Source organism: Anguilla rostrata, chromosome 19, assembly GCF_018555375.3.
Source record: "Anguilla rostrata isolate EN2019 chromosome 19, ASM1855537v3, whole genome shotgun sequence".
NCBI lineage: Eukaryota > Metazoa > Chordata > Actinopteri > Anguilliformes > Anguillidae > Anguilla > Anguilla rostrata.
Window position 1 is genome coordinate 13,379,579 of NC_057951.1, and position 12,750 is coordinate 13,392,328.

The window sequence follows — 12,750 nt, forward strand, 5'->3', positions numbered from 1 at the left end:
ATGACTCGATTTGCACCAAGTCAGAGAACAGAACAAAACAAAATGCTTCATTATTGCTCAGATGAAATGTTCAGCACCAGAGGCAATCGCTGCCACAGCCTCACAGAGGTTTAAATACAGCAGGCCAGGCATTAAATTCTCTTCAGAAAATATCCTTTCTGTTCATTTTCACTTGAATAATCCTAATTTCTATACAGAAAATATATAAATGGTTGCATTCACATAACAGTACATTGGATTCATTTTGCAGTAGAGATGCTTTTTTTCCCCAAAGTGACTTACAAAATATGAGAAACAGGACTCAAGACAAAATGATGATTATTGGTAAAATACTCAAACCATAGTCCAAATAGATCATTGTGGCCTTTACTGCATAATTTTGGAACTTGCAGGAGAACTAGTTGTATTTTCCAAAGACTCAGAAAATATAAGCAGAACCATATATTTATATTTTAATTCAATTTTACTGTTAATTTCCAAATATTCCCTCTTAAAATGTTAGTTTTTTTTAAGTGATTAATAAATATCATTAGAAATTTCCTTGTGACTTTTTTTGACAGCAAGAACCGTCAAAGGCTTTTTGGCTATAAACAGAAAAAAAAAATCAAACATTTGTTGCATCACAACAAAGGCACTGGTCTGCCAGCCGTTGCCCAAATGAGGAAAAGGAAGCTTGTGCCCCCTCAGAAGGAAACGCGACAGCGGCGTGGAAACAGGGAACCCTCCGCTAACCCCCGCGAGCTCCGCCCGGCGAGCACGGCAGCCATCTTTGGAACAGACGGCCCCTTTCAGAACAGACGCCGTCCTCAGGAGCAGCCAGAGAAGGCGCCTCGCGGTGAAGCGGGAACACGGGTCGCAGTTCCCAAATAAACACGATATTCAGTCATAAAAATGCAGCGTGTTCAAGAGCAGCCTGGCACCCAGGCCCCCGTAGGCACGGCAACTGCAGCTGTGCTGCACGAGACTTCCCATGATGCTCTGCTGTGCTCAGATCCAGCTGTGCACAGGACACGTAGCTCTCTTGTAGAATGAGTGTACATGCACAAGCTTGCACGTGTGCGTGTGTGTGTGTGTGTATGCAAGCGCGCACGTGTGCGTGTGTGTGTGTGTGTATGCAAGCTTGCACGTGTGCATGTGTGTGTGTGTATGCAAGCTTGCACGTGTGCATGTGTGTGTGTGTATGCAAGCTTGCACGTGTGCATGTGTGTGTGTGTATGCAAGCTTGCACGTGTGCATGTGTGTGTGTGTATGCAAGCGAGCATGAGTGCGTGTGTGTGTGTGTATGCAAGCTTGCACGTGTGCGTGTGTGTGTGTGTATGCAAGCTTGCACGTGTGCATGTGTGTGTGTGTATGCAAGCTTGCACGTGTGCATGTGTGTGTGTGTATGCAAGCTTGCACGTGTGCATGTGTGTGTGTGTATGCAAGCTTGCACGTGTGCATGTGTGTGTGTGTATGCAAGCTTGCACGTGTGCATGTGTGTGTGTGTATGCAAGCGAGCATGAGTGCGTGTGTGTGTGTGTATGCAAGCTTGCACGTGTGCATGTGTGTGTGCACGCTCGTGTTTCGGTGTCTCTGCAGGGGAAACGGACGTTACCTTCACATTTCTCCAGAATCTGCACGGTGTCTCCGATCTCCAGCGGCAGGCCATGCTGAAGTGTCCCCCGAAAACTCGCCAGCACTGAAAAAAATTCATAAATGAACAATGTATTACGAGGAAAAATTACAAAATTAAGAACGTTTTGAGTCACCCATTTTTATTGTCGCCCTGTGTGATCATTTGGAAATGACATTTTAAACTGACCGCATGATGAGTACTGTTCTGCATAACCCATCAGCCTGAGAAGTATAAAACTGCAGGAAAAGACACAATAGGGACCCCCCAAATCCCCCACCCCCCGGTATCATCTCTAAAACCCCAGTGCACCTCAACCTTCTCAACACCTGAGTCCAATACCATTGGACAAGAAGCTGCTTCTACTCCCCGAAATAAACAATGCTATTTTCATCTGATAAATGCAGAAATGATTCTTGGTGAAATGCATTATCTATTTATTTATTTATTGTCTTTCCTGTGCTCAGAAGCTGGCTGATAATCCTGCTGCAGCTGCCGTCTGTCTGAGCAGGAGTGGCTCTCTCCCAAAAACGCTGGCGCGGGACAGGCGCCGGCTCAGAGGGGAATTCACTCGCCCTCCTCTCTCAAGAAGAAGCATCCGCAAGAACCCTACGCTTGGGTGGAGACAGACTCCAGTCTAACACACACGCACACGCACGCACACATGCACACACATACACAGGCACACACACATGTACAGGCACACACATACACACACACGCACACGCACGCACACATGCACACACATACACACACACGCGCGTGCGCACGCACACACCCACACAGGCACACACACATGTACAGGCACACAAGCACACACGCGCAGTCCAGGGGTCCGCCAGCTTATCTGAAAAGGGCTGGTGTGGGTGCAGGTTTTTGTTTTAGCCCAGCACTACCACACCTGGCTCAACTGGTTAACTACTCAGGGTCCTCAATCAAGAATCCGGCGCCTGCACACCTGCAGCCACACCAGCTCTCTCTGGACAGGACTGAGGGCCGCTATAACAGATGAGAGCAGGCTTGGTTTTCTGGTTCGCATGACGAGCCAAAAACACGATTATCAAATATCTGGCCGATTAGCCGAGTAAGACGCCTTGTTGTGATCAGATACAAAACGACGGCAGAGCTTCAGGTAGGGCTGTGGCAAGCTGAACGAGAACACTGCCTCCAAACCCACTTCAAAGAACACCGGTCTGCAGCAAGTCCTGGTGAACTCAGCGACTGAACTTCAAAACGCACTTGCTGATCACATTTAAACAAACACAAGCAGCTCCTGACCACACGGGACCTGTGTGTGCTCTGCAGTGAATGGGACAAACAGACCGAGGGCAGTCATTTCAGGTCTTATTTCAGAATGAGGTCGTTCTGCTTCACACAAAGCGCTTTCTGAGCCTCATTGAAGCCGCTGAACCCCCTGCCCTCGTTTTGTACCAACAGCCAATCACACCGACGGTGTTGCAAAAGCATACATTATTAATAACTTCATAAATATTTAAATCCATAGCCGCCGATGGGAGGCTGGCTGACCCCGCTGCCAAACAGATATGAATTATTCATGGAGGAGGGAGTGTTATGGAGTCATACTCCACACATCCCAGAATGTGCAAAGGCGTATTAATCATGGAGGAGCGGGGAATGCTTGCTGTGAGTTGAGGAAGTGAAGTTTAGAGACAATCAATTAGACGCAAGTGATCCTGGATGTGGAGTTTGGCAGAACCTCGACCTTACAGTTTTAGACCTTCTGAGCAATGGCCTCACTCAAGAGGCCACTGCTATAGACGCTAAGTTTACTCCGAGATTAAATTTTCATATGCGTCTCAACACCCTGAGTCGTATATAGCATTTACTGCAGCAGAGAAACAGGGATTTTTAGTTTGTTCTATTTTTTCCCTTTCTGCAGTCAGATCAGACTGCAATGGGGGGGGGCTCATGGTACGTAATAATCCATTTACACAAAAGGCCTTGAGTGAAGACCATGATTAGTTAGTTAGCTGAATCAGGTGTTGCAGTGCTGAGCTAAAACAAAAGCCTGCACCCACACCGGCCCTTTTCAGATCAGACTGGACACCCCTGATCCAGTCCAACCAGGAGGCCGGCCCCACGTTTCCCTTGAGGGCGAACGGCAGCCAATGGCCTCCCCATTCGGGTTGCCAGACATCCGGTTTCTGCTCAGAATCTCAGATTTTCAGACTTTTCGTTTGTGGTCCCCACCGGACAATGTAATGTACGTCCTGAGTAACTGACACAATAAGTTGAGTGTAATGAATTTGCATGTCAATGATTCCCTGAACAGCATCATGATTCGATTTCCATGGTGAGGAGGACACCACCGCCCTCCACCACCCCCCCTGCCCAACATCTCCCGACCCCTTTCCAGATCACGCCTCAAGCTGTGCGTGTCGTCCAGTTTTGACAAATTCTAAATCTGGCAACCCTACTCCCCGCACGCGTGCGGCCAGACCCCACAGGAAGGGGGGATGAACACGGATGATTACTGTTCACAGCGTAATCTCATTTCACTGGCTGGCAGAGAGGACTCTGGGACTGCAGCCAGGCGCCAACGGGACCGCAGCTCCCCCCCACCCCCCACGAACTCCCGCTAGGCGCGAGCGTGAGGCGCAAGTCTGGCCCTGTCCTAAACTTAACACCAATTAGCACGCGTCCAACCACAGCTCCTCCCCCAGGGAACTCCAGTTTAGCCAACACTCAAATATCGCCATATTGGAATAAGGCCTTTGAGGAACGACACATCAAGTCTCAACTTGTGCATACGCAGCTAGTGTGTACTTAGTTATTATACACTGTGTGTACACAGGAGCTAAAACCAGTCTAACACCAGATTATTCTAGCATTACTCAGAAATCATACGTTAGGATGCTTTCAGAAAACCTGAACAACCAGCAAATTATGTGTGTGGGCCCATTGAATATCAGAACCCATTGTGTCCAAAAATCGAAGCAGAGTGAAGTACTGTATCTGCTCTTTGGGGGGGGGTGTGAACAGAACATCACGCAGCCAAAATATTCCCTGAAACCAAACATGGCTGCAGAAGCACAGCACTGAGCCAGCAGTGTTCATACTGCACACAGACTTACTGCAGGCCTGTATGACCATCAGAGACTCGCGACAGACAGGCCCCAGCCACCATGCACCAGGGCTGTGAAGAGCTCTCATGTGCTGAGGCAGAATCAGCTCCGAAGATTTAGAGAGAAGTGCAACGTAACCCCCCCAACACAGACACACACAGGTACACACACACACACAGGTACACACACACACACACACACACACACACACACACACAGAAATGAATCAGCAGGCTGGCCACCCACCTGACCATCTCCAGTGGAGATAATCCAATCTGTGAGTGTGTCATGGCGTGAATCACTCTGCGATGCGATTCAGAGCGGCCTACAGATACTCTGCTTTCTGCATCTGAATTCAGCACCTCGATGCCTCTGCCTGAGCTGAGGGCATAAGCTGTGCTCTGTGTAAACTGTGCTGAGTGTAACTTGTGCTCTGCGTAACGCACGCACGCACGCACGCACGCACGCACGCACGCACGCACGCACGCACGCACGCACGCACACACGCACACACGCACACACGCACACGCACACGCAGTCACTGTACACAGGAACGCACACACTGCTGATAACGCAGGGAGCCGCGTCTCAGATTAAAGCTGAATGTGGGTCAGCCACCGAACGCTAGCCAGGGATTCCACCTCATTTTCAACCTTTAATCTGAGCCTCGGACTGTCCCGTTTCCCCCCCACCCACCCGACCCGGGTCCGCTCTCCTGTGCCCCCCTGCCTCCCCCCCACCTCCTCTCCTCACACAGCTAATCCTGCTCCCCTGAGGAGTTCCCCAATATCTGTCCCTGGAGGTTACAGGACAGAAGCCGGCGGGACGCTTTCTAACAGCAGGGCGGCAGAGACAGGCTCAGTGATCCTCCATTAGCAACTGAAACACACACCGCTGAAACGGACACACACACACGCACACACACACACATACACGCACACACGCACACAGACATGCACGCTCACTCACACACATGCAAACACACACGTGCACACACACACAGACAGACATGCACGCTCACTCACACACACAAACACACACATGCACACACACACACAGACATGCACGCTCACTCACACACGCAAACACACACATGCACACACACACACAGACATGCACGCTCACTCACACACACAAACACACACGTGCACACACACTCACTTACACACACGCACGCACGCAAGCACACACATAAATCTGCACACATACATACTGTAAAGTTACATAAACATGCATAGCAAATATACTCCTTTAAACTGTCTTTCACTAATACGTGAGGCACAGTAAGCAGTGGAAGCTCAGAGACACAGAGAGGGGAATATATCCACGTGCATCAGTCCATCATTAAGAGCCCTGCACACAGAGCCCATTCCTCACACGCAGCGCTGGAGAGAGAGAGAGGCCCATCAGAGGCCTACCCCCCCTCAGATCTGGAGCGGCTTCCTCTCGCTGGCACACACTGAGGAATCAGCGCGGGAAACTCTGACACCGTTAATGAAGGGAGCGCCTCTGGGACCCCCAGATCCTCCTCAGCACTAAAAAAAGAGCAGCAACTCCAGGAGCAGCCCTGACACGCTCAGGAGAGATTATCCACACTCAGAGTGCAGTAGTGTTTATATTTCCGGACAAGCTTTTAGGACGAGGCGGAAAAATTTATTTCTTTTTTTCCCGCCAAATGCAGAGTTGGACACCTCGGTCCCGCTGTCTCTCCCTGTGGGCACGTCGGGCTCACCACTACCACCGCGCAGCGCCCACTGGCAGAACACAGCTCATCCAAGCCCGCACGCAGCGCCAGCTCTCCCCCGGGGCTGAAACAGGAAACGCCCCAAACCGCCGCTCCTGTGAGGCCAGCCCAGTTTCCCAGCTCCACGCTCCCCAAACTCCTGCCCCGCCCACGGCGGGACACGGCTGAACGGGACGCTCTGAACGGGACGCTCTGAAGCGCGGGAGCCCCATCCCCTCCACAGGAGAGGGTACGGAGCAGAGGAACGCTCACACACCGGGGGGGGTGACTGGGAGGGTAAAGTAAGCCGGAATCTGCTTCTTTTCTGGGACGTACTTCCCCGCGACGGGACGGGCGGCCGTCCTGGGCCCTCGCTCGGAACTCTCCGGAATCCAATTACAGCGTCCGCTGCCCTCCCCGGCCCCGGCGCCCGGGCTCGGAGCTGTGATTTACCGTGCCACCGCACCCTGAGGGCGAGCCAGCCGGGGTGTGTAAACACCCTGCGCCACACGCGCATGGGGCGGGAAGAGGGTAACCGGCGGTTACGCACGCACCGCGCAGCCTGGCGTAGCGGCGGGAACACCGCGCGGCTCGCAGGCCACAGTCAGGGGAACCAGGAAATGCACTTTACTCCAGCCTGAACGGGGCCGTTTGGTCAGGAAGCAAACGCACGGGCCGGGGAGAACAGCTGACTGCAGAGCCAAAATGGCCGCCACCGGTGGAGGCTACTACATGTGAACGGGCAACAAAACTGAAAAAATATAAATCTAACTAGACTACTGTGAGTCCATGAGTACAGCCCCACAGACATGTGATCCACACAGCACCTGCAGACACTTCCAGGCCTTCAGGAAATGCCCGGTCCACAGATATTAATCTCAGGACAACATTTGCTGATAGCGATGGCAGCCACAACATTCCATTACTAATTTAGGGAATGGCCAGAGAGACAGACCCGCCCTCTGTACCCTAAGAGACCGTGCCCCCCGCCCCCTCTTTTCGGGGAGCGTCTCTGTCCATCTCCGCTGAGGGGGAGCCGAACTGCACTCAGTGCCCCCGGGACTGACCCGCCGGTCCCTCCCTCCAGCAGGGGACACGCGAGGCCAGACTGCCAGCTGCCCCCGCTGTCCCGCGCGAGAGAGAGCCAGACGCCGCACCCGTCCTCCCTGCGCACGCTCCCGTCCTCCCAGCGCACGCTCCCGTCCTCCCAGCGCACGCTCCCGTCCTCCCAGCGCACGCTCCCGTCCTCCCAGCGCACGCTCCCGTCCTCCCAGCGCACGCTCCCGTCCTCCCTGCGCACGCTCCCGTCCTCCCAGCGCACGCTCCCGTCCTCCCAGCGCACGCTCCCGTCCTCCCAGGCACGCTCCGTCTCCCAGCGCACGCTCCCGCCTCCCAGCGCACGTCCCGTCCTCCCTGCGCACGCTCCCGTCCTCCCTGCGCACGCTCCCGTCCTCCCAGCGCACGCTCCCGTCCTCCCGCGCACGCTCCCGTCCTCCCTGCACACGCACCCGTCCTCCCAGCGCACGCTCCCGTCCTCCCAGCGCACGCTCCCGTCCTCCCAGCACACCCTCCCGTCCTCCCAGACGCCGCACCCGTCCTCCCTGCACACGCTCCCGTCCTCCCATGCGCACGCTCCCGTCCTCCCACACGCCCGCTCCGCCCGCCTCCCACCGCGCACGCTCCCGTCCTCCCAGCGCACGCTCCCGTCCTCCCAGCGCACGCTCCCGTCCTCCCTGCGCACGCTCCCGTCCTCCCTGCACACGCTCCCGTCCTCCCTGCACACGCTCCCTTCTCTCACCGGCTCACTAGCACTGCATCGTAACACAGTGCTGCTATTCTACAGGCCGCGCTGGGGCAAGGGCAGAAGTCTACACACTGAAGTGCCCTTTCCACGCAGCGCAACGTGATAAACACCTAGGGCAAGCATTCTGCACCCACCGCCGTGAACCAAACCCTGGTGGATACCAAGGAAACAAACTCTCGTCAGCCACACAGGCAATAATTACTCTGGATTGCTGGGGGAAAAAAAACAAAACAAAACAACTCATTACAGGAAATAAATCTATTTTTCCCCCTCCTCATGCAATCTCATTTTCATGACAAAGGGATTTGGGAAATCTCGGCACAGACAGGAAATATGCAAACACCCCAACGTGACCGAAAACAAAGGTATGAAGTGCCTGTGGTGGGAGATTAGAGAGCAAGGCCTGAACTGGTTTACCGTTAAGCCCATTAAAAGTTGAGCAAACCCCCTTCATCAGCTTAGGTCACAGGCGTCGTGGCAATGCGTCAGATCTCCCGTATAAAGGCCTTAACCTGCGGCGTCCAGGATAAGGCCAGCGCTGAAGCTCTGCACAGCCGGCTCCATCGCCTCCGAGCCCATCGCAGAGAAAGCCAACGCAGCCCGGGGTCAGAGAACGGAGGCGTGAGCGCGCAAGACTCAATCTGCAGGCCAAGAAGGGAACGTCAGGGCTAGCTGTCTAATCTAAAGTCAAAACAGGGAAATATCACAACAATCCAGCATCAAATCAAACCTGCAGATTCATTCAGTAAGTTCAGTATGTTCAGTTCAAGTTCAGCAATTCTAACAATACGCAGCCACATCTCCTCACAATCGAAATGCACAAAGTTTCAACTGAGGGGCTTAGTAAACCATTTAAACAAGACCAACAAAAACTAGTTATGAAATTCAATGTGTATTATGACTCAGAAGTAGCATATGGCCTCCTCTTCGGCCTGTATGATATGACCGCTAACCGCAAAATGCTAAAAATACAAAGCGAGAAAAGTTCAGTGATGATTGTTTTTTTTTCTTGTTGAAATGAACTGAGGAAGCTGATTAAATGTCTATTTAGGGGTCAACCTGACAAGCCAGAACTTGGGGTAAACATTGAGACCACCTATTCAAGAGGACAGAAACCACTAAGGCTCAACTTTTTTGCTGATTACATGCACTCACACACACGCACACACACACACACAGTGTTGGAACGTGAATAGATCTCATGTCACACAGTGTTGAAACGTGAATAGATCTCATGTCACACAGTGTTGAAACGTGAATAGATCTCATGTCACAAAGTGTTGAAACAAGAATAGATCTCATGTCACACAGTGTTGAAACGTGAATAGATCTCATGTCGCAGTGTTGAAACGTGAATAGATCTCATGTCACACAGTGTTGCAACGTGAATAGATCTCATGTCACACAGTGTTGAAACGTGAATAGATCTCATGTCACACAGTGTTGAAACGTGAATAGATCTCATGTCACACAGTGTTGAAACGTGAATAGATCTCATGTCACACAGTGTTGAAACGTGAATAGATCTCATGTCACACTAATCGGCTCAACGTGGCTCTCACCCATCAGTGGACACAGGAGGAAAACTATCCAACCAAAACAAAATTGTGCGTGTTTCCATGCCACTGGCGGCACCATCTGACCCTGCTTACAGACCCACTGTTTGCTTTAGCATTAGGCAGTCAGGCGACCCAAACCTCAATGTGTTAGAAAACACTAACTCTACACTAGCTCACTAACGGGGCAGGGCTGCAAAACAGCTGAAAACACAGAGACAGTGCCTGTAAGAGAGGCCTCTAAGGTATGGTTCCTGTTGATGTTTCGCCACTGGGCCATACTAGTACCTTGGTGCTCATCTAAAAGGGTAAAGGGTACAGTGGGCATACCTTTGAGAGAGGGTACCACCCAAGTGACAAGCCAGTGTACCCCTATAGGTACAGTTTTTGTACATTTACGTGCATTTCTGACAGTGTAACAGGGCTGTGAACAGGAGAGGGATAAAAACAGGAAGCCTGTCGCTCTTCCACACCGCAGCCACGGCCAGGCGAACAGCCACATCTCTGCATGGCTGGGGAGAGAGTCTGGTATGAGAAGACACGGATCAGTCTGTAGGATTTTATTCATCCTGTTTGGATGAAGCCCTTTGAATGTTTCCCCCTAAAATGGCAGTCTCAGTTCCGGGGCGTGCCCCCTGGTAGAATACGCACACATTGGGGCGCGCCCTGTCTGTTCCCCTGTCCTCAGCTACGGGTCTGACATTCCAAACTGACCCGGGACACGGGGCTCCCGAAATCAGCTTGGCCTTGGGCGTGCGGCATCCTGACACACACGCAGCTGCCGGTTGGCCCCAGTCAGGGGAGAGCACCGCCCCTACAAACAATAACCAGCCTCCACACGGGCCAGCCTCTCCCACATTTAGCAACACTTTCCTTCTAGTACAACCCTTGTAAGCGACCCATGCTTTTGAAACACACACTGTTTCACAGTTTGAATGGCTGGTGAGTCATGGTCATGCCAGCGGTGTGCTGAAAGTGCCAGATATAAAAGGGGGTCCACTTCAGTAGCAGGGGGACCAGGGAGCCCTTCAGACAGGACCCCCCCCCCGCCCCCCCCCGCGTTTCAGATTCTTGGGATTCAGAGTGTGGTTCAGCTGTCGGGGAGTTATTCTGCAGTAGAGCCCTGCTGCCGCATCCTGTGGGATTACTCAGATTCCACACGCTGGGGAACAGGACGTCAGTGCTGTCACACAGACGGGTCTGTGCTGCCTGGAGTCAGTGCTGTCACACAGACGGGTCTGTGCTGCCTGGAGTCAGTGCCGTTGCACACGGACGGGTCTGTGCTCTCTGTACTGTTACAGAGGGTGCAGCCTTGAGGAAAAGCCCCAGTAAACTCATTACACCATCAATCCGGTTACTGCCCAATAAATGCGTAATTTAAGGCGCTCATTAACAATAAATGTTGCTGAATCACTGCGCGACAATTTCACAGATCTCACCAATTACAGCAGGTAATTGGTCTTAAACAAAGGCGCTGGTGTTTAACGAGCTTAACGAGCTGAAGACAGCGGAGCCTGCATTTCCCGCTGTAATATTACGCAGGCACTGCTCTAAGGAGATCATCACTGTGCAGGGCTGTGCCCCGGCTGATTCAGACACTCCTACGACAGCCAGAGACATCGTGCCTGGCACAGGCTGACACCGGGGCTGTGTAGGGCAAAGCACACTGGGCAGCTTATTATCAAACGCTGCAAACCCAAACAAACGAGCAAGCAGGAAAGCAGGACAAAGTTTTACTCGCTTTAGTTTTTTTTTTCCTTCCCTGTGCTGTTTTGGGGTTAGAAAGGTGAAGCTGGGACAGCAGAACGGACAGGGGAAGCGAAATCGCGCCTCTCGCACGCCCTCACGGAGCCCCCCCCCATCCCGGATTGTGGGAGTAAAGCTCTTAATGATCTGCAGTCTCTGAACCTCAGACCCATATCCGCCAGCTCCAGGCTGCGCGGCCGCTCGGGCGCTCCAGCGACTAATGAGCGCGCTCAGAAAGCCAGCGGGAAGCTGACCGGGCGTCGGCCCCAGCGCCTCCTGCGCGGGATTGGGGCGGTGCTCAGGTGTTTACGGGCAGGTAGCGGGTACCCCACAGGGCCCTGGAGCCCTGAGAAACAAAAGTTTAATCCCAAAACTCCCCTTCACATGCTGGTCCGCATTAAAGCCTGTATCGCCTCTCTCACACCACTCAGCACTGACCAACACGTCCTGTTCGCCCTGCTTCCTGCTCGCCCTTCACTGTGCATATAAAAGGCATTTAAAAATGATAAAAATCCACTCTCTCTAATTTTCATCTTTTATGCATGCGATCCGTTTTGCGAGTGAATAAAGCGTGTGCAAAAAAAAAAAAAAAAATGCTAATTTCCTCTGCTTCTGAATGAAATCTGATGAATCCATCTCACTTCCTGCGAGCGCTGCCGCCCCTCTCTGTCTCGCAGGGTCCGGTGGAAATGAATGCGAGACGTGGCACGAGGCTCGGTGTGCGAGGAACTGCTTCCCAGACAGCGAAATATGCTTCCACTTCCCTTTTAATCCTCTCCCCGATGGTGGCACACGCTCTGAAAGCTGTGTGTGTGTGCGTGGGTATGTGTGTGTGTGTGCGTGTGTGTCTCTGTGTGCGTGTGTGCGTGTGTGTGTGTGTGTGTGTGTGTGTGTGTGTGTGTGTGTATGTGTGTGTGTGTGTGTGTGTGTGTCTCTGTGTATGTGTGTGTGTGTGTGTGTGCTGTGTGTGTGTGTGTGTGTGCGTGTGTGTCTCTGTGTATGTGTGTGTGCGTGTGTGTCTCTGTGTGTGTGTATGTGTGTCTCTTTGTATGTGTGTGTGTGTGTGTGTGTCTCTGTGTGTGTGCGTGTGTGTGTGTGTGTGTGCGTGTGTGTGCGCGTGTGTGTCTCTGTGTATGTGTGTGTGTGTATGTGTGTGTGTCTGTCTGTGTGCACGCGTGTGTGTGTCTGTGTGCGCGTGTGTGTGTGTGTCTCTGTGTATGTGT

At 52.5% G+C, this 12,750-nt stretch overlaps 1 protein-coding gene across 5 annotated transcripts in view; it reads right to left on the minus strand.

Moving 5' to 3' along the window:
* Nucleotides 1-12,750, minus strand: part of LOC135245943 (dedicator of cytokinesis protein 4-like) — a 71,815-nt gene that overhangs the window by 45,811 nt on the left and 13,254 nt on the right. For all 5 annotated transcript variants that reach the window (XM_064319332.1, XM_064319329.1, XM_064319328.1 and 2 more), the window contains exon 2: nucleotides 1,595-1,678. In XM_064319332.1, coding sequence (XP_064175402.1) covers nucleotides 1,595-1,678 — 84 coding nt within the window. The remainder of the gene's footprint in view (nucleotides 1-1,594; nucleotides 1,679-12,750) is intronic.